Source organism: Zootoca vivipara, chromosome 2 (genome assembly GCF_963506605.1).
Source record: "Zootoca vivipara chromosome 2, rZooViv1.1, whole genome shotgun sequence".
In the NCBI taxonomy this organism is placed as follows: Eukaryota; Metazoa; Chordata; class Lepidosauria; order Squamata; family Lacertidae; genus Zootoca; species Zootoca vivipara.
This window is the reverse complement of record NC_083277.1, coordinates 57,543,648-57,565,288: the sequence shown is the minus strand read 5'-3', so window position 1 is coordinate 57,565,288 and position 21,641 is coordinate 57,543,648. Positions and strand designations below refer to the sequence as shown.

Here is a 21,641-nt window from a genome sequence, read left to right as displayed (position 1 = left end):
TTACAGTCCTTCCCCAAATAAGAACTCAGATAAGTTGCCACAGGAAAGGGGGTCAAGAAATGGAAGAAAGGAGATGCTGGTAGACTCCTCTATTTTTTTCATTCTTATATTCTGCCCTATTCTTATATCAAGTCATCCATCACTGAGCCATCCGTCACTGAGCTTCCTATTTCCTGTATTAGACTCCAAATGCAGTTGTCATGGGGTTTTGCATTCTACTCCTGCTCATTCCACATTAAACTAACTTCATCTTTCATACATCATGCACAAATAAATATTTTCAGACACATCAAGAACATCTAGCCTCTCTGGTCTTCAACAGGTGGGGCATGGCTTGATCGAAGGTAGGTCGCAACAGCAGTACTACCACCATGCAAACAGAATCACAGAACAGTAGATTGGAAGGGAACACAAAGGTCATCTAGTCTAACCCCCTTCAATGTAGTAATCTCTTGCCCAACATAGGGCTCAAACTCACAACACTGACATTAGGAGTCTCATGTGGGCTTATATAGTAAAAGATTAAGAAATGGGTCCCCAAATGCATGCTTGGGTTAAAAGTGGGCGTGGGTGTGAAAAGGTTGAAAATACCTGATCTTCTACAGCTTTCTTCTACAGATGTTTCTATCTTATTGATGGCTCTCCCACTTTTGGCTCTCCCACTTTTGGCTCTGGACCCCAACAATTAAGACAAGAATGCAATGTTCTATGCATTGCTTTAAATAATTGTTCTAAACATCCCAACCACCATCCACGCAAGTATATATTGACTGCATTTACAGCAATCTCACAAGTAACCTGTAAAGGTCTATGTTTATGTTTATTTTGTCCTGAGAACACCTGGTCTTATGTGTTGGAAGACCCTCCCATCCAGTGTATGGTATATGTGGGGTGTATAATTTGGGGTGGTCCAGAGTTTATTGTGTGGTGCACATTCCAAGATTCTTATTCCTTTCTACATACACCAGATATTATTGGAGCACCGTGCTAGACCCAAATGAAGCACTGGAAGCTGGAAGTGATGCTGTGGCAACCATAAAGACATTGCATGGGAGGTGTGGGTAATCTGGCTTAAACAGAGAGGCTCGCCTTGCTGCATGGCAGGGCTTGCTCTAGATTAGATGTATATAAATTGTGATCACACACAAAGCTATGTGATTGCTATACATCTCCCACTTGTTTCCAACTTTTGGGGTGTTGACTTTACCCAAAATTGTATTGAGCATTGTTTGTCATTTATGGGAAGAGCAAGAAGCGGTCAATAAAGTGGTGGTGATGGGAACTTGCAAGGTAATGATGTTACATCAGGCGTGCAGTATACCTAGAATTTACGAACAACAAGAAAGGAAGAGACAGAGACACGGGGTTGTTGTTTTCAGTAGAAGCCCACATCTGCCATAATATCTAGTTTCAATCTATTCTAGGCAATGAATCATGAAAGCCGTTCATCTAAAGAGACAACAGAGGTATATATCGTTTCCTAAGGAACAGCGGGAAGCAGAGTCTGAAGGGATAGCTCAAGCACAATGTCCATTTTAGCAGCATTTCACCGTAGCAGGATGGAGCGAGGAACCACTAGGGAAGACTTGAAGGAAATGGTAGTTACTGTCTTGATTAACAGCTTTGCAATTCAGCAGATGCAGGGGGCATAGTCAAACAGGCTTGCCAGCAGCTCAAACTGCCAGGAAAAGCACGATGCAGATTTAACATCCCAGGCTAGAACGGATTCAGCTGTACTGGAATAGCAACAAGTCAGAAGCGCGGGGGGGGGAGGGGAGAGGTAGCAGCCGCCCGGACTCAACAGCTAAGGAGACACTTTGGCACCTTAAATACATTAGGACTTACACTACTGTCAACACAAAGGGTGCTGAAACAGTGACAAAGAACGCCGGTGGGTAATTATGGCGGAGAAAAATGTAGTGCTCAAATGAGGCTTAAAACATGGGAAAGTGGTCTTTGAATTACCTGCCATCAGCTCCATGTTCCATTACATGGCGGAAGAAAGAAAAGGGGTGTTAAGAATCACCTGCCGCAAAGCATATTGTCATACTCGGCTGAAGCCCTGCCTTGGCTTCTCTGCTATACCTTAAGGTGCTTTAGAGTATATTTATGAGTTGGAACTTGAGCTTTTTACATTTTAATTGTGTTTTCAGGTCGCCCCAACAACCCCATTTGTTTCTCATGGCCCTAGAGCCATTTTAAATGTCAAATCTATTACTCTCCATTTTTGCTGGAAGACTGCTTAAGACTTGTACACTCAAAGCCTGCATTCCTTGAGGATGTAGTCGAAAGGGACACTGAATCTTGCGTTACGATGCGCCTTCTTCCAGAAACTCGTTTGGGGCTTAAAAATAGAAGGGCTGTGGCTCCGTGGTCCATGTAGCTCAGCATCGTCCACACTGAGTGGCAACAGCTTTCCAGGATTTCAGGCAGTGTTCTCTCCTAGCTCTTCTTGGAGATGCTGGGGGTTGAACCTGGGATTTTTTGAATGCAGAGCAGATGCTCTACCAATGGGTGGTGACTCTTCCCCAGCTGCTTTGTGTACAGAAAGCCCTGGGTTCAGTTCTTGGCAACTCCAGACAGCGCTCAGAAAGACCCTTATCAGAAACTCTGGGGAGCTGCTACATCACAGTGTAGAGCAGCAATGAGGAACCTTGGTCCTCCAGATGTAGCTGAACTACAATTCCCACCAGCTGTAGCAAGCACGAGGTCGATGGCCAGGGGTGATGGGAGTTGTAGTTCAGCAACCCCTGGAGGGTCAAAGGTTCCCCACATCTGATGTAGACAATGCTAGACAGACCAATGGTCTGACTCTGTCTAGTCTCCCTGTGTTCCTAAGAATGGCTTTGAAGAAGCTGGGGTACATCTAACTTCTGTGCTTAGATGTATCAGCTCATCACAGTCTCCCATTTGACAGCTTCCTATATTATTAATTCCCTTTCTTGGCTACCAGTGCTATCAGGCCTTTGGGGTTTCCCTAGATTTTCATCAGAACTTCGCTTGCCACACACACAAAAATCCAGGCTAAATAAGGTCCGGATTTCCAACAACAGAGGCAGAGAGATAAAAACCGCTTTGACACAAAAACACTCGGTCATCTCGGTCATCTCAATCTATCATAAATGAGCAAAAATAGGGCACAAGTCCAACATTTTCTCCTTCGCAGGTCACCTTTAAGGTGTGTTTAAATATAGCCTCCCTGGATCCAAAACTGTGAAACCAGAAGCAAGGCCGCTCTGCACTTTTGCTTCTGAAAGAAAATGCAGACATGACAGTTTTTCCTCAGAGCGTTCAATATTACAAGACAGAATATAAATATCACAAAACAAGTTAAGTATCTTTCCATCACTAGAGTAAACAATCAAATACACTTGAAAATAGTAACAACAAGGTTGAGCTTCAGTCAGAGCGAAGATAAAGTTATACAATGATCTAGCAGCGAAGTCATTATGAAAAATGAGGGTTGGAAAAGGCTGACACAAACCTAAAATACAGCAGCAATAAATACTTCATCTGACTAGCAATCTGTTTAAACAGCAGCAATGACCGAAAGCTGCTTCTAGCTCCTGAAATGAAACAAACACTGACACCTAGTGGCTGTCCGACAGCTTGAAAAAATGGCACACAGAGACAACAATTAAAGCAAGAGGAACAGGTTAATGTTTATCTTGGCTGCGCATGCCACACCAATGAGGAAGGATTATAACATTCTCCCTGTCACATCTCATCCTCTGTCCAGTGACATGATAAACATATAGGAAAGCTTGCACATTAAAATCAATCACTGTTGCTTAGGCGCCCTTAAAACCTAAATTGTGCAACTGGCTAAGAAACACAGAGAAATCCTAAGAGATTGCGTAGTTTTATGAATGGTACATCTCCCAAAGAGAAAAATAATGTAAAAAATTCAGTGCGAAATAGCAAATGTTATCCTGCTGAAAATATATTTTAGAACTAGGTCACACAGCATTTTACTATCTCTGGTAGCATATGGATTTACCTAGTAAGGCAGAGAACAGGCCAAGCAAAACAAACATTTTTTAAAAAATAATAATACAGCAATGCTCATGCCAGCAATAGGAGATGACTTGCTATACTAGAACTCTTTGTGTATAAACCACAATTTTCAGTCATGCGGTTGCCTTCATAGCTAATATTTTAGCATAACCATCAAGAGCTGAAAATTTTGGCTATTAGATACATTGGCATATGCTTTCTAAGATTTATCTTGCAAAGGAAAGACACATTTGTTACAATTTAGAAACCAGAGAGCACAAACTGGGGTTCAAGTTTATTATTTAATCTCTTGGCAGAAACAAGCTATCTCAGTGATGGGGAACCTCAAGCCCACTGGGCTCAGACACAGCCAGTGTGTCCTGCAACATGCCCCATGACTGCAACATGCCCCATGCCCCCAATATTTCCCAAGTGACAATTAGGCTTGAAAAAATTACTTCCATTGGCTCCAATGCTTTTTTTCAAGTCTGATTGCCACTCTGGGAGGAGAGGGCAAGTTCCTGGAGACTGAAGCTAGGGAGAGAACCTGGAAGTGTTTGTAAAGGAATGTGTGTATACCCCCTTTTAGCTTTGGCCCTGCACACAGCTGGCATGTGGCCCCCAGAAGGTTAAGCCGCAAGGTTAGCTTGGGGCTGAAAAGTTTCTCTACCCTTGCTTGAGCAGCCACCTACTAGATTCAATTCACTATATTGCTAGATCCTACAAGTTTCTGAGTAGTCCACTATTCTTTTAAAAAGCTGCAAAGTTCACCGAATCTCTTTGACCTTAGAAGTGTGGTAAGTCATAGTGAAACAATGTACCCCTAAATACGCACCAACATTCCTTGGGGTCTAGTCTGTTGTATAGATCACAACATCAAGCAAGATAATTAGCCACTCCCCCTCCTTCATTCAGAATTCACCAGACCGACAAAGACAGTGCAGCAAATTTACCTGAACTGAGCTGCTTGCTGGCTCATCGTCACACTCGGGGTTTCTTCCCCCTGCCATGTTCTGCTCTCCATTTATTGGGGACAGAAGCCAGGCTGTGCTCTCAGGCTCCTTTTTCTCATCCATTTCTTCTCCTTCCTGCTCATCTGTACCTTCATCTCTCTTAGATGCTTCCTTTGCTGCTTTGCCACGGTCACTTCGCCTCAAGTGAGACAAATTGGGGACAACGGGCTCCCCAAATGGTTTCTTGTGTAGAAGCTGTCGCTGAGCCTGTTTCAGGCTTTTCTGGTAAACCTCAAGCTGACACAGGATGACCTGGGTATATTTGTTGGGATCTACTCCTTTAGGGCAGAAGGGAACACCCCAGTAATAGTGCACCATGTCTCTCTCTTCGCCTTCTTGGCACTCCTCGTCACCCCTATGAAGTGCGCAGAGTGGAGGAGGAGCGTTTCCGGGCAATTCAGTCCTTCCCACCAGCCCAGGAGAAAGACATGCCTTCTTGATGGGCTCCAACTGATGTCCAAGCTCAGACCCTGGTCTGCTGGAATAGTCCAATGTGCTGTGCTCCAGGGCCACTTTCGCTGGAGCTTCTGAGCAACCAGGAAGGGGATCTCCTTCCGTGTAATTTTGGGAATGCTTTTCAGTTCCCTTGCCTGTTGGCTTTGGAGGGCTAATCCTTTCTGCAAAAAGTCTCTGAGGTGCCAGTGACAAAGTGCCCCGAGGCCTTTGGGGAAAGGTGGGACTTAACGCAACTGATGTCCCTTCTTCTAGACTGGGCGGTGTATCGCTGGAACTGCTCCTTGCTGGTGAGGAAGGGTTTTCATTTGACCTTGCAGAAGGTTGGCACTTCCCTGGAGATACAATTATGCTAGAGACTAGTGAGCTCTCAACTGCTGCCTGGCTTAACCTCGTCAGTACTACTAGGGGGCTCTTGGCGACATCTGTCTGTCCATTCTTATCAGTTTCGTCACTGTGTGAGAGGGAGCTGTACTTGGAGCAAGGAGACTCAGGGCAAGGCAGTAGAGCTGCAAGGAGCTCAGGATCCTCTTGCCCAGCTGGGTAGCTTTGTGCTGAAGACACTGGTGCCTTGGAAGGAAGGGGCACAGCAGCTGCAGCAGAAGACTCAGAAGGCTGGCAGCTCTAGAAAGGAGGGTGAAAAATGCACACAAAAACAAGTGATTTGCCTTCGAAAATGTACGTTCCTAATTATTAAATCAAACTGACTGCTGCTCCGCAGAGTAAAATATATAAATGGACACTTCCATGTTAATCTACAAAATGATAGCTAAAGGTGAAATCATTCATTAGCTGTGTTTGGGGCTGTTAACATGGTGAAGATTAACAAATGTATTGTGAGCTCACCTTGTCAGATGCATTTATGCCTTACAGAAGACTGGCTAGAATTCCAGATGGAAGCCTGTCCCATAACAAACACCTCATTTGAACTGCAGAGGGGGAGTGCGGGGCAGGGAAGGATGTGAACAGGCAATTCTGTAGCCCAAGTATTTCTGCTTCACTTACACCAAGGCTCTCAGCAATGGCCTTTCTCAGAAGCTCTTCCTCTTCCTTCTCTTGCGAGTTCAACTGCCTGGCTTCTTGCTCGCTCATTTTCAGAGCCAGGGCAAACTGTTCATCTTCCGTCATCTCTGAAAAAAGTGAGAAAGAAAAGCGTAACACAATACAATGCAGCAGGCTCTCATTCCTTATGCCCTGAAGAAGGTGCCTGGGGACTTTCACCTTCACAGGGGGAAAAGGCCAACTAAATTGGATCAAAGCTGTTACATCTCAGCTTACCTTGCCGTGTGCCTTCAAAACTGGAACAGACAGTGCTAAATGCAGAGTAATGCATTTTGTGCAATATCAAATCACTGAACCAAGTCAGGGCATTTAGTTAAGGTTCCCATAGTGATCTCAGCTTTGACTCTTTGGTGAATTCATCACAATGAAATATTTTATCACATAATCATCTGGCAGCGACCCTGTTTTGTACTTGCACATGCAATACTATCATCAAAGGGCACAAAGGAAAAGCGGTAGACTTTGAACACTGAACTGTGCATGAACAGACTTTTTCTAAAAGGCATAGTCTGCTGGTAGAGCACAATGAAGTTAGTTCCTTTCCACTCAACATTATTATTAACTTTAAAAGTCATAGTGCTCTGTGGTGTATACTGCCAAGCCTCCTGAAATGTAGATGGGCAAAGGTCATGAGCCACATTCGCATGGGCTGGTGCAAAAAAAATAAATTAGAAGAACAACCTGGAAAAGGCAGAGAATGATCTTCAGATCAGAAACTGTCACAGCCAAATACTCCTTTGCATGCTTTTCTACTCAGGATGAGACCACTCTCTCCCTACCTATAGAAAGTTGTTCCCTAAATGATTTTCTGGGACATACTAAAAATCACAAGTGTTGCAAAAACAAAAAACAAAAACAAAGCTGTTCCGGAAAACACCAGGGTTTGTTTTTTTTAGATTTCTGACCCACCACTTTCACTTAGCTAAAAATATCCAAGCCTGAAAACCAGAATGAAAAAGTAACTCCAGCAACTCCCCTGCTTTCTGAGAATTTGAAGAGTACATTTAAACGCTCTTCAGTCAAACCATTGTAGGTTGATTCTGAGCAGCACTTCCTGAGAAATCCTCTTTCACACATAACAACTCTTAACCCAACAAGTGCACCTGAGCACAAAACATCATATTCAGAAGTTTAGAAGAAGCTAAAGAGAAAGGCTTTGAAGAAACAGATCACCTCCCAGACACGGTGAATACCTCAGATTCCTTTACTGGAAAGTGTTTGGACACCAAAGCAATTAGGATGCCATCACAGCCTCCTCAGGAGCATCTTCTCAACACATGAGAAGTGTTGAGGAAAGCTCATTTGTGGATTACTGAACCTCATCACTCCCTCTTCCCAACTTCAAGAGAAAAGCAGCAGGTCTAAACTGAAACATGGACTTTGCAACACCCCTGGAATATCCTATGAGTAAGCAACTATGTGACACAATACAGTTTCATTTTGCCCTGCTTAATGGGCATTATCTTTCCTGGAGCTGAGTTTAAGACAGGGGGGTGGGGGCAATGCCCCACCCATGGGTACAGTATCAGGACACAATAGCCTAAGTTTATTTATTATTATTTTCTTAAGAAAATCTCTACCCTCCTAGAAAAAAACCTATGAAGCAAAATATGCAGGTATCCTCCTAAGCGATTTCTGTGAAAGTGAGCCAGCCTGGCTGCTCCCAGCTATCTGTGTTTATAGCCAATGAGTGGTGTCAGAGCTGTGATTGATACGTGAGTTGTTTGGACAGCAGGCAGCAGGAATCCTTGGGGTTCTTTAGTGCACTGTCCTGTTTTTGTCTTATTCTATAGTAGTGCTTGAGATTTCCAGAGTTTGCCCTTCCTTTTTTCCTGGTAACCAGGATGCACCTGTGGTGGGTTCATATGAGATCAGGTGATGATCTGCAAATACTACTACACAGTAAGCGCAACTGGTTGTTAAAGTATCCCTTTCCTGAATAGCAAATGCAAAACGTGTAAATTTTTCAAATATGCTAGGGTGTGTCTCCTGCTGTGCAGGGCCTAAAGCCAGACACTCATTATGTTAACTTTCAGTACAATGGTATACATGTCTACTGAAAAATAAGTCTCTTTGGGATTAATGGGGCTTATTCCCAGGTATGTGTCTACAGGATGACAGCCTAGGTTTTGGTTTAAGTTTGCCACTAAGGAAACAGGGCTCTTGTGCCTTTAACAGCTGTATGCAGAAATAAGCTGCTGAGTTACTCCCCCTCCCCTTTCTTAAAAGCAACAGTGCTTTGAGCAGCCATATTATAGCTTTACCACTGGGCTGTGTATTCTTGTACATATACAATACGGGGCCTGGACATCCTCAAGTACCAGCAGAATATTTTATAATAACTGGAATTCGTATAATTAAGATACTGGCAGCAAAACTGCATTATCTGATTACAAGGGATCTAAGCTGAAATTAATGGACATAGGATCACAACCATCAGTTACCTGTTCTCAATCTCTCACTTAAAAAAAATGTGACTGCATAACCAGACTGTCGACAACTATAAAACACAATGCAAATGAAATTCCATCTATGAAGCAATATGGTGTATCACGCTGCCAGAGAGTGAAAAAAGGGCATAGTAAAATGGAACATGGGAAAAACTCTAGACAAGAATCCTTCTGGCATATCAGAGAGAAAAATAAACAACATTTATTCCACTTTCCAAATTCACGGGTGCATTGAAAAGGATAAATCTTTGCCCCCCACCCACCCACCCATCATGAAATACATACAACTTGCACAACAGTGAAAGGAGCAAGCCATCTCCCTGAGAGAAGCAGGGCATCTGTTCTGTCAAAGCCATGCTGTGTATCTCTGGCTATCATGTATTATTCTGCTTAACATCTGATCATTTCTAAACGCTGTCTGCAAACGCTCACAATTTGTGTGCGCTTGATGTTGATTACATTGGTCATAATTTATGATGATTAGAAATTCTAAGTATTGCGTTAGCCTCCTACTGGTGTGGGCAAACAGACTATTTAAGAGCTCCAAGACACAAAAATAGAAGCTGAGCTCTCAGAAGCAAGCACTGTCTGAATGGTTTGGCAGGTAGTCTATACAACCAATGTCTAGCAGACAGAAAACCATTTGCATGCCCTTTCGGACACAAATTATGTCCTTGCACATATGTGCCCATGAATTCTGAATAGCTCCATTATAAAATGTGAGGGGTTTTTTTGTTTGTGTGCTGAAGTCAGCATAGTTTCATTTTTCCAAAGCTAGGCTCCCACTACACTCCTAGTTCTACTGAGAGGTAGAAATGTCAGTGTTCTATGATCAATCCTGCCAAGAAAACATGAGGAGGGGGTGTACACTGTTTTTAAAGACATTACAGACTTAAATTAAACTAGTTCTGAGCCTTTTTACATGCTAATATGCCAATTTACTACGCAATTCATGTTTCAGTTGGACGTTTGAAAACGAATTAGATTCAAAGCGCCACCAGTTCCGAATTCTCTTGCTAACAGATCTTTTTCCCCCCCTCCCCGACCCGGAAATGTTGGCTGTATTACACTCACAATCATAGTGAAATTACTGTACAGTGAAAAGAGATTGACTGTTCTGGAAAAACACATCAGAAACAACCCAAAGAAAAGGATTTATGTAGGTTTGTAGGTTTTAATCTTAGCTTGTTGAAAATATAATGTCACGGGTGTTTTTGAATTATAGCTCAACGTTTAAAATGATTAAAAGTTACAAAGTCAGAAAGGAACAATGTGCCTTAAATACTAACAATATGAGAAATGTTCCAGCTTTGGAAATTGGCAGCACAAGCGGGCCTTATTTCTCCGCATAGGATGAAACCAGACCTGACATTGTTCACGGATTAGTAGTTGGGTGAATGTTTGTTTTAAGTAAATAGTGGCCATGGGGAAATGCCAACTGCAGGGAGGGGGACTTTAACCCTTTGGCCATAACCCCAGTTCCAGCCCCTGCCCCCGGTGATTGCTGTTTGCATTGGGAGGAAAACAGCCTTTTCTTGAATAAAAACATCACTACCACTACACACAGTTATTAATTGCTCGAATAAGTCTCAATTGGCCCAGAGAGGAGGGGCCAAACAATCCCACCCTCCCTAGGCAGCCTCACCTCCAAGAGGCCAATTTGTCATAAAACCCAAGCAACCCTTTAAAACACTGACAGTGGTTTTTATTTCAAAGAAATGAACCTTAATTTGCCTAAAAATAAACACTAAAAGGCTAATTATAGTTCTAATAAATAAAAGAGCAGACATGTAAGTGGATGTGCCTAATTAATTATTGCTAATTGACTGCTCTAATGTAGTAGGTATGAGACCTGCATCCAAAGGAGCAAACTGATGAGGAGACATACTACCTTTGCTCATGCCAATTATCAAAGGCAGCTCTAAGACCACATTCTGCTGGATGCTGGACTAAGGATCTAGTCTTGTGCTGCCAACGGCAAATGGATTCTACACATTACATTTTCAACACCAAACATGGATGGCTTCATGTTAATCTCTCTCCTAGGTATTCTGTACACACAGAGGATTTCACGCCTTCTTGCTCACATCTGTGGGCCTTTTGCTTGTTTGGAGTACTGAATATGCACTTCTTTCTTCCTACAAAGGGATTTCAAAGAGGGCTATTTGCAACCTACCTGCCATCTCCTCCATTTGGAGTTTATTGGCTTACAGCCACTGCTTGGGGTCTATTCAGAAATGTATTCCATTATATTTCCAAATCAGATGCTCCTTGTAAAACCGGCACCACTCACAATAAATCTTGTGAGTTGGAGCATACTTATAAACCACTGTTGCAAACTTACAGCAATGGGCTCAGCTGAGGAGATTTAACCAAGACTACCTCTGTGAACCAGGGGCGCTGTGGGTTAAACCACAGAGCCTAGGGCTTGCCGATCAGAAGGTCGGCGGTCCGAATCCCCACAACAGGGTGAGCTCCCGTTGCTCGGTCCCAGCTCCTGCCAACCTAGCTGTTCGAAAGCACGTCAAAATGCAAGTAGATAAATAGGAACCGCTACAGCGGGAAGGTAAACGGTGTTTCCGTGTGCTGCTCTGGTTCGCCAGAAGCGGCTTAGTCATGCTGGCCACATGACCTGGAAGCTGTACGCCGGCTCCCTCGGCCAACAATGCGAGATGAGCACCGCAACCCCAGAGTCGGTCACGACTGGACCTAATGATCAGGGGTCCCTTTACCTTACCTCTGTGAAACAGCATGTTTCTAGAAGAACAAGATCCTGGAATCACAGCAAAGAATTTCATTTCACCAATAAAGTAAGTTACAGAGTCACCCAGAAGGCTAATTACTGAATAAACCACATGTACTCTGGCCCTAATAACCAATCAAGCTGCAAGCAAGAATATTCTGTCAGTGAGACGCTCACTGTAACTCTACATACCAACTACAGTTGTCTCTGGATAGAGCTTAGATTCAAGGTCTTCTTATCCTTTTTCTCAAATCTCAGCTGCCATATAACATAGCCATTGTTCCATTGTTTTCATAGAGGAAACGGATAGTAATATTGTACTATTGCATAAACAGTGACAACCTTGGCACCCTAACAAGGCTCTTCTCCTTTATGCCAATAGATATGCACAATGACACTTAGCTGTATCATATCTATATGTATCTGTGGTGACATTGTTTATCCGCCTACAATGTCAGACCTCATACAAAGCGGCTACTTTTGAGTTGGTAGGCCCCCCGCATGTGTCGTGCAAAGGCATATGTAAGAAACTCCATACAAAAAAAAACCAGTGTACTGCTCATTCTCCAGCTCCCACATTCCCCAGCGCAAATGAGACCTACGTGCTATTTTCCTTTTTGCGGCAAACTTCAGTCTATCCAGCTGCTGCTTTGTTCTTTTCTTCTGCAGACCATGTTCCTCCTTGGAGTCCTGCTGCAGGAGAAGAAATATGGTAAATACATAAACTACAGAAGATGCTACCATTTGCCACCCTTCCCCCATCTCTCCTCCCTCAACCTTCATCCAAATCTCCAAGCCCAGGGAGGGGGGGGGAGGAAAAGCTGGCACAAAGGCAGACTCCTGACTAGTGAGAAATGTGACTTTCAGGCACAAATAAAAGAGTACTCTGTAGCTATTAAAGGAGCTATGTGGTAAGTATAATGAGCAACGAGGGATGCAGGCAAACGTGTAAACCGATTAGCAGCAAAGGACAATAGACCTCATGTCAGTCACTGCCATGCAGAGTACCAACTGCATAGGATTTTAACAAGAAGTTGTTTGCTTTTACATTCAGGAAGTCATAAAGAGTAGGAATGCAAAAGAAAAACCTGATTAGATCTTCCAGCAGGGAGATCTAACAGGCCAAGGTGCTTTCTTAGTACAGCTGGAAAGGTATCATCCAGCAAAGTTGATTCCCCAAAGGTAAGGGGCACTTGGTTAATAAGGGGGGGGAAGAACTCCACAATCTAATGCTGTTCACTATGAGACGTCACCCTCCTATGTATCATACTTCAGACTGATAACTTCTTTTATTTCCCTTTGAAGGGGGGGCACATCCATCAAAATGGCTATCATGCTAAGGCCTCCCTGAACTGACAACTAAGTACATTTTTAAAAGTCAACAGTATGAGCATTTGTCAGGGACAGTTAAGATTTAAAGGATGCAACAATGGAAGCACAATTGCAAGCCATATCCAAGCAGAGAAAGAACAGGAGAAATTGAACATGACACATAACGGCGACGCAGGAATCTTTTTAATGACTGGAGAGTCTAAAATGGAAACTGACCAAAAGGAGGAGAGACAGATTGCTAAGGTCAAGAATACTGATCCAGCACAGGAGTGTAAGGCTGGACGAAAGTCAGAAAAGGAAAGGTACACAATGAGTTGCAAGCAGCTAGAGCCAGATATTTTTATGCTGCAAACAAAGAAAGGCATCTCAAGTGTGTTGTTTACCTCAGAAAAAGATACCAACGGAGTGTACAATAGAGTACAACATCTATTTTTTAAAAGGTGAAGTACTGAAACAACTAATGATATTAATAGAAACAAAACTTGAAGAGAAACACGAAGTCAGTAGCAGAAAAGAGCATGTGAAATAATATTTGGGCAATCTGAATGGGACATTCTATACAAATTTGAATTCAGAGAATTGATATTATTCACAAACCCTACTACAGTGGAACCTTGGTTGTTGAACACTTCAGAAGTCGAATGTTTCGGCTATCGAATGCCAACGACCCAGAAGTGAATGCTTCCGTTTTCGAACACGCCTCGGAAGTCGAACAGCTTCCAAGGCGTGTTTCTCCATTTTTCTCAATGGAATTTGCCGACCGGCAATTGTGCCTCGGTTGTTGATCGTTTTGGGAGTCGAATGGTCTTCCAGAATGGATTACGTTCGACAACCGAGGTTCCACTTTACAGGGTTGGGGTTTTTTAAAGGGCTAAGGAAGGTAGTGCTAGGGATTCAAAATGAGGCAAATATTGGTAGAATCGTTTAGAGAAAAACAAAGCCTATTCTTCATAGCAACTGTAGTGATGTTACAGAAGAAATTATGGCAGGGGGTGGGGGTGGGTGATGAAGTGGTGCATGATCCACCATTTCCAAAGCCCTGCATGATCGCACTGGTCAGGACAGGTGTGTGTGTGTGTGTGTGTGCACACGCACGCAAGTGCGTGTTTGTACAATGTACGTCCTGTTTTGTTTTAAAACCAACAACTTCCCATTGAAATTAATGTCAAGGGAAATGGCTCAGCTGGCTGGCCTAAGTAATGGGACTGATCCTGTGCGTCTTAGATCCAGTGGATCCCAGGCTAACTGTGTCCCATTTCCATCTGTCCCCATGAAACTAAATATTGGGGGCTAATAATGGCTTCTACTAGCCAAAACACCCACTGGCAGATGTACAGCCACGACCATGGTAGGGCCTCTGCTCTGAGCATGGACCTTCCCTGGCTGAGAGGTACCTTTGTCTCATCCAAAACCATCTCTAGTCAGGAGACCTGGGGATTAGAAATGCTCTGTTAGTTCTCTTCTCTTGTTAGTTAAGTATACAGGTGGAAAGTATCTAGGCTGCAATCTACAGCCCATAAATAGACAACGCCAGCTGCGGTAGAAGACGCACCAGCGGTACAAGGAGATTCCTCCCACTCTTCAGCCAGGAATCGGAAAGTCCTGTTAGTGTTCTCTAAGCAGCCTCACAGCCCCAGATATCAACAAGGATATTGATCCAGCCCCAAATCGCATCCTCTTCAGCAAGGATGAATTATGTGAACTAAATGAAACAACCATAAAGTGGGTATGCAAGTGTCTAAAAATAACTCCACTCAGTGGATAATAATGAATTGACATAAAAGAGAAAAGAGGTGGCAAGTGGAGTTCTGCAGTGAGTTCTGGGGCCTGGGCTGTTTAGCTTCATAAATAATGTCAGGGAAGAGTTTCCAGAGGAGCAGTCGTATTCATCTGCTGCAGTGAAAACCAGCAAAGAGTCTTGTGGCGCCTTAAAGACCAACACATTTATTATGGCTTAAGCTTTCATGGACTACAGTCCACTTGTTCTATGAAAGATTATGCCATAATATCTTTGTTAGTCTTTGAAAGCACTACTAGACTCTTTTGTTGTTTTTGATGCAAAAGACTAACATGGCTATCCGTCTGAAAAGGTTGAGGCAGTGGCATTGCTGAGAAGGCAAGTCTTAAGGCAAGTAAGAATACAAACAAGAAAAAGTGGGGAGGGGGGGGATGAAAATTGCCCGGAACTCCTCAGGCGGTCGTGTTGCCCTCTCAGCATCTGGCAAAACTCATCTCTGTGGCTTCCCTGCCCACCCCCTCTTCAAGCGCAGGGCCTCACGGGCCTCACCATCTTGGCGCAGCAGATGCTTCAAAGACAGGCGGTTTCAAACTTGGCAACAGCGCCACCTGCAACAAGGCAGAGCTGCTGTACTTTAATACAAACACTACAGGAAGAAATCCAGCAGGTGAAGCTCTTGTGACCAGGATTTGTAAACAGGGGCATTTGCAAGGATGTTTAGTTTGAGGGGGAAACCTAGAGCTGTCTCACAGTGTGTGGGGGACCAAGAGACCTGGAGAGCAATGGATCTGCTGTGATTACCAGCAACATCTGTGCCATGTTTGTCTTCCTGCCTAAGAACGGGCAAAACTGCACATGTAGCAAGTGCAAGCTGGTTACCTTGCTGGAAGAGAAGGTACAGCAACTTGAGACCTGCCTATCCACACTCTGAGCTATCAGGCAAGATGAGGAAATTCTCACTAGACCAGAGTGGACTATCTTGGAGCAGAGATGCAGGCAGGGAACCCTAGGGAGGAGCAAGATCACCCAATACAGGAGGCAACCCCCTGAAGGAACATAACACAAAGAAAGCAGAACTGTCAGGAGCCATGTTTTGTCTCTGGAGTGGCAAAATCAATTCCATGCCCTCACCCTGGACACTGATTCTCAGCCAGAGGAGCAAGAACAGCAGTTGCAAGCCCAAAACACACTGAGGTGGCAGTGAAAGGTACAGTGAACAGAACAATTCCTGCTGCTCTCCATAGAAGAAAGAGATGTGTGGTGGCAGCAGATGACTTGCTACTGAGGGTGACAGAGGCAGCAGTGTGCAGAGGAAAGACTCATTGTTTCACTTGTCTCTACACTAATGCACAGAGTACGGGAAACAAGCAAGAAGAATTTTCATTCTTAATACAGGTTGGTAAATATGACCGTTTAGGCATTAGTGAAACCTGGTGGGATGAAACTCATGACTGGAATGTAGAAACTGAGAGGTATACCCTATTCAAAAGGAATAGCCCATACAGGAAGGGAGAGGTAGCAAAATTATATGTAAAGAATGTGTACACTTATGAAGAGATCCATGACTTGAATGACAGAAGGCAGACTAAGAGTATATGAGTAAAAATTGTAGGAGAGGGAAACAACAGTGACTTCACTGTGGGTGGGTGGGGTGTTAAAAAATGTCCAGTAGCACCTTAGAGACCAACTAAGTTTGTTCTTGGCATGAGCTTTCGTGTGCATGCACACTTCTTCAGATATACTGTGGGTGTCTGCTATAGCCTGCGAAGCCAGACTGAAGGCTAGGATGATACCTTCCTAGATCAGATTACCAAACATTCAGTACTGAGAAAGTGATCCTGTTCTCTTGGGTTTCATTACACAGAGACGAGGGAAAGCTGGGTGTAGTCAGACATGCACTCTGGACTTTAAGAAGGCTGATTTCAAAAAGCTTGAACTACTGGGTAAGATTCTATGGTCAGAAATATTCAAAGAGAAGGGAATGGTGCTTAATGTATTGCTTGTGCGTAATGCATTGCTCACATCTTTAAGCTATACTGTACTTTTACAGATCATGCTTAATTTTGTGGTGTTCTGTTTATGTTTTCTAAGTACTCCTGGCCCCTTTGGAATGTGATCCTGCTATGATGTGTGCTTGCAGCTTCTCACTATTTAATCTCATCTATGGATTTCATTAGTGCGTAGATTTTGATAATTAATTTAGACGTTAAACACAAGCAAACCCAACACACCAGTCCCTTCCTCTCTGTGCTGTTACTCAGAACTGAATTCACTGCTGTTCTTTGCTACCCTGTCTTGAGCTTTTAAAAAAATTCATCCCAGGAGCATGCCTCACAAACTAAGTGCAAGGCATAGTATTATATGATTCTCCAAGTCCCAATGTGCATTTTCTTTCACTGCTTTTAAAATAATCAAACAAGCAAGCCATTTAGTACAGAAGTAGTTATTCACCACTCCCTTTCCACTCACTTAAGAGATAGCACTTCCATTTATTTCTCACAGTACCTTCCAGCTTTAATACTAATGCATTTTTAAAAGGCCTTATTCCCTGTCATATACAAATTCAAAATATGGTTCATTCACTCTCTGAAAAACAGGTTCTTCTCCCAACACAGTTACACTCCATGCCCCGCTTAGTCCAAGAGTCTACAACCCGGCATCCCTTGTCCTCTGAGCTGAGCTGCTTAATCTCCCCTACCAGACCTGATGACACCACCCTGCTTTCACCTGCTTGTAAGCTGCACACTCACAAGCTCTAGTTCCCCATTGGCTCTCCTCTTCCTATAGTTTCTAGAAATATTTCCCCAGCCATTCATTTCCTTTGACCTGAATAAAACTGCAGAAAGCTTGCCTTCGGGACTACTTTCTTCTGCTGCTTTATTTTATTTGTTTGTTTGTTTATATCCCTACTCTTTAAAATATTTCTTCCAAAGCAGCTTAGAAAAGTTATAACAGTTAAAAATAAGGGGGGCAACGGAAGAGGTAAAAACACATCAGCATAAAAATACAGCAGAAGTGGCTTTTCAGAGCTCTTCAGGGAAGGATTTCCTCAGATGCTCTGTTACCACCAAAAAGGCTCCATCTCTGGTATCTGCCAATCAGATTTTGCCAATGAAGGGCAAGAGAGAATAGCCTCTGATACTGAGCTCAGGCAAACTAATATTGATACATGCAGTTCTTGCACCAGATAACCCTTCAAAACTTAAATGGCCTAAAGTTTCCAGACATGTCCAAAGTCCATTTTGGGGGCCTAATCCGGCCCCTGTGGCAGTTTATTTCCTGGGGTAAAATCCCCCCAAAAAACGCAACTCAACTTCAACCCTAAAAAAAAGCTCAACGTGTTCAATCCTAAAAAAAGGTCAACAACTCACGGCCCTTTACTTGATCAAATCTGGCCCTCTTTGAAAAAAGTTTAGACACCACTTCCCAATTAGCTAAGTACTGCAGAACCCAGTTTTTCAAAAGCCAAGCAATAGAACCCCTACTTTTGAAAGTGTTGTATCTGTGGTAGTTTCTGTTATGTGAATGGTGCCACCATGTCCTAGCGCAAAACTGGGATGCCCGTCTTCTGGGCTGCACTCCCACATGAGTCACATGACCTGCATGTTTTCGCATTCCATGCTAACACACGAGAGCATGGCTTCTCAAAACAGGATTTCCCAGACAGTTGACGGATATGTGCCACGGACCCCCTAAGTGGGTTATGCAGACCACCAATTGGGAACCACTGACCTAGACCAAAATTAACACCAGCTCTTAAAACTGAGCCCAGAAAAACTGGCAACACATGTAGTTGGTATAGAATCAGTGTACTGTAATAAGTCCCGACTGCCTTGCTGCTACCACATCCTGGCAGCTGTGTTCTGAAACGGTTCTGGCTTTCCAGGCCATTTCTAAAGCCAGCCCCATATAGAGAGCATTGCAGTGATCCAGGCAGTTACATAGGGGCTTATTTAAACATACGCCCCCCCTCCCCTCCTTCCACCTGCAGCCCTAATGTGCAACAGTCAAGGAAGGACTGTATTACTTGCTATTTCTGCATTTCTGCTAATTCTGCATATTTGAATTGACCCCTGTTTGGAAGTAGGTAAAGGATTCTCTGAAAAACCAAGTAGATTTGAAAAACCATGCAGACTAAACAGGTAGTGACTGCTGATCCTGCAACTTGGAATTCATAAGTATGTAATGCAACAACTAGATGTTCACCTAGTGCACATCTGATCCCTTTAAAAAATCTGCTTGCAGACCACTCAGAGTCTACCTGCTAAAAGGATTAAGAGAGTGCCTGGAGGTACGTTTGCTTTCCATGTTTAGCTTAATGTGTTAAAGAGGACAGGCAGCCCAAGGGCCTTGGTTCTATCTAAGGGGAAATATATTTTTATGACATAGAACTAGAAAGAAAATAAATATAGCCTTTCCTAGAATCAGATAATTTTGGAGCAGAAAATGAATATGTAACCTATTTGGGGGATGGAATAACAACAACATATAATCTGTAGGTTGCATACTTCTTTGCTGTGACCCACCACCTAAGCAGCAATTTATATACAGGCAGTGACCATTTCACACAGGGATTCTGCTCCCAACCCCTGCCCCACCTTCCATTCCATTCTGCTCTGCCCCAAGAGGACCCACAAGTTGGCAATTACATGTCAATTGGACACACCTAAAATGTACATACCTACCTGGGATATATACAGGGAAATTATCTGTCATTTCATTGTTATTGATTGATCCTTGACTCTAGTGGAACAATAAATGAGCACTGCTCAGAACATAGCAGATGAGTTGGTTTTAGCTACCCATCCCTGATTTAGACCCATGTATGATCATTTCCACTTTAACTGCACCTAACTGATCTTTGTCTCTACTGAAAAACATCCAACAGTCGAGGTATTCCCAAACCTCTCTTATTGAGTTCTTAACTTTTCTCAGTTTTGAACGTGATGTTAAAAATCTTCCCTCCTTCAAACAAAAGTCCATTACTTCCTGTCAGTTGCATTTCTGCTTGAACAACTTTAGAAAAAATGTACATCTATTAGAAAGTGGTTGTCATCTCCAGACTCTACCATCAGCCTTTTCTACTAAGTCTTATTTTCAAAAGCTTTATCCTTATTCTGCTCTTGATTTTTCTCCCAAGTCCATACTAAGGTCTGACTAGTATGAAAGAGAATGAAACAATGATTTTCTGTCATATGGAAGCAATGTTTAAAATTCTGCTCGTTCAAGTTGCCTTTTGGGCATATCAGCATTGCAACATAGTTATTTAGGCTATACAGTAGTTCCCTAGAACCATGCAGATTTTTCTAAATGCAGCAATTATCTAACCAATTTTGTTATTACAACATTGATTTTTCTCTTGTTCATATAATTATGCTCGTCTTAGGTGAATTTTGACTTCTGTTCTTCCATTTCCCAATGTGTTAAGAACATTCAGGGCAGGATATTGTTTCCTGCTTGTGGTTGGCTGAGCTAGTGTAGTAACAAGAACACTAAGCCAGCTATAGTCTAACTTCTGTGAGGGAAGGTAAAGCTGTCCAGTTTTGCTGGAATCAAAACATTACTGGGCTAGGCTGAGGACCCAGGACAAAGAGAAAGGGAGCCCAGAGGCAAGGAAACTGAAAGAAGGATACAGAGTATAGGGAATAGACTGAGAAAGTTGAAAGTGTGGTGTTTTGAGAAAAAGGGCAATGATGACACAGAACTGATGCAAGAAGAAGTGAGTCAAAGAGAAGATCAATAGGGGCAGTATGCTATGCAGAATGACAGAAGGAGTGCTAGGGAGGACTGTCGAGAGATAAGGCATGTTGAAGTAGCGGCAGAATCTTAACTTTGATGGGGGAATTCTGCCAATGGTGACTTCTGCTAGAAAGCAGGGTGGTGAATAGTCATGTGGAATTTATTCTGGCTTTGCATTATCTGAAAATACTTAAAGAGTGACTATTTATTATCTAAACTTTGGGCTTCCAGATATTGTTGAAGTCCAGCTCCCATCAGTCCCAGCCAGCACAATGGGAGGTCCACAGGGTAGCCACCTCTGCTCTGCTTCATCTAACAGCCTGCCCCTTTAGAATTCTGCATTTCCTCCAAGCCATGATCAGGGGTACAACATGTGAGCCACGTAAGACTAATGTGCGAACATGAGTATCTGCATGATTTTTTTCCAGGTGAGTGGCAAATTAAATATTCCAAATAAATTAATAGCGCCAGAGAAATGGTCTACTATTTCTGGTAGATCTGGTGAAATAGCAGTGGAGAGCCCTTGGGAATCCAGGGGATATGGCTCTGGAGGAGGAAACTACCTCCCTAGCAGACACTTACAACCCATATTTTCCTAATTGCTTATGAGAAGATATGGTGGGAAATATACCAAATATCTTAACATGATCATGGCATAGTAATTACACTACCTAAAAAAACCACCACTTTATTAAAAACAAACAGCATTATCTCGCCATTATATGTGTTGTGTTTTCTCTCCAGACAAATCCATCTAGCCTTCTTTTTGATGATCCATTTTTATCAAGGCGCTCACAAATGGACTGTTTTGTTATTGGCTGTAGTAACATGACAGGTGTTAACTATTCCAGAGACTCCCAGATGGTTCTTTACAGCATGACTAAAGCAGAGCAAAGCTGCTGCTGCTGCTTGATGTTGTGTGGGTGGGTTTGGATAGCTACACAGCCATCCTGTTTTATCCCCCTTGCTGTGCTCTCTCCTCTCGTTTCCTCTGTTTACACTTTCATATTCTTTTTACAAGCTTCGTCATTTTGCAGTTGCGTAAAAAGGAAGAGCTAGCCCCTGTCAGTGCCCTATATTTGTCACTGGAAAGCTGGTCCTCTTTAACAAACTAC

The 21,641-nt window shown here is 43.1% G+C and overlaps 1 protein-coding gene across 6 annotated transcripts in view; it reads right to left on the bottom strand.

The window, feature by feature from the left end:
* Nucleotides 1-21,641, bottom strand: part of UIMC1 (ubiquitin interaction motif containing 1) — an 82,964-nt gene that overhangs the window by 39,537 nt on the left and 21,786 nt on the right. For 3 of the 6 annotated variants that reach the window (XR_004691976.2, XR_009557129.1, XM_035105822.2), the window contains exons 3-5: nucleotides 12,320-12,410; nucleotides 6,468-6,592; nucleotides 4,950-6,086 (exon numbers count right to left, since the gene is read on the bottom strand). Coding sequence is in view for 4 of the 6 variants with exons in the window: in XM_035105822.2 (XP_034961713.2) it covers nucleotides 4,950-6,086; nucleotides 6,468-6,592; nucleotides 12,320-12,410 (1,353 nt within the window). In the remaining 2 variants the exon portion in view is untranslated. The other 3 variants (XM_035105824.2, XM_035105826.2, XM_060271598.1) reach the window with 3 other exon arrangements.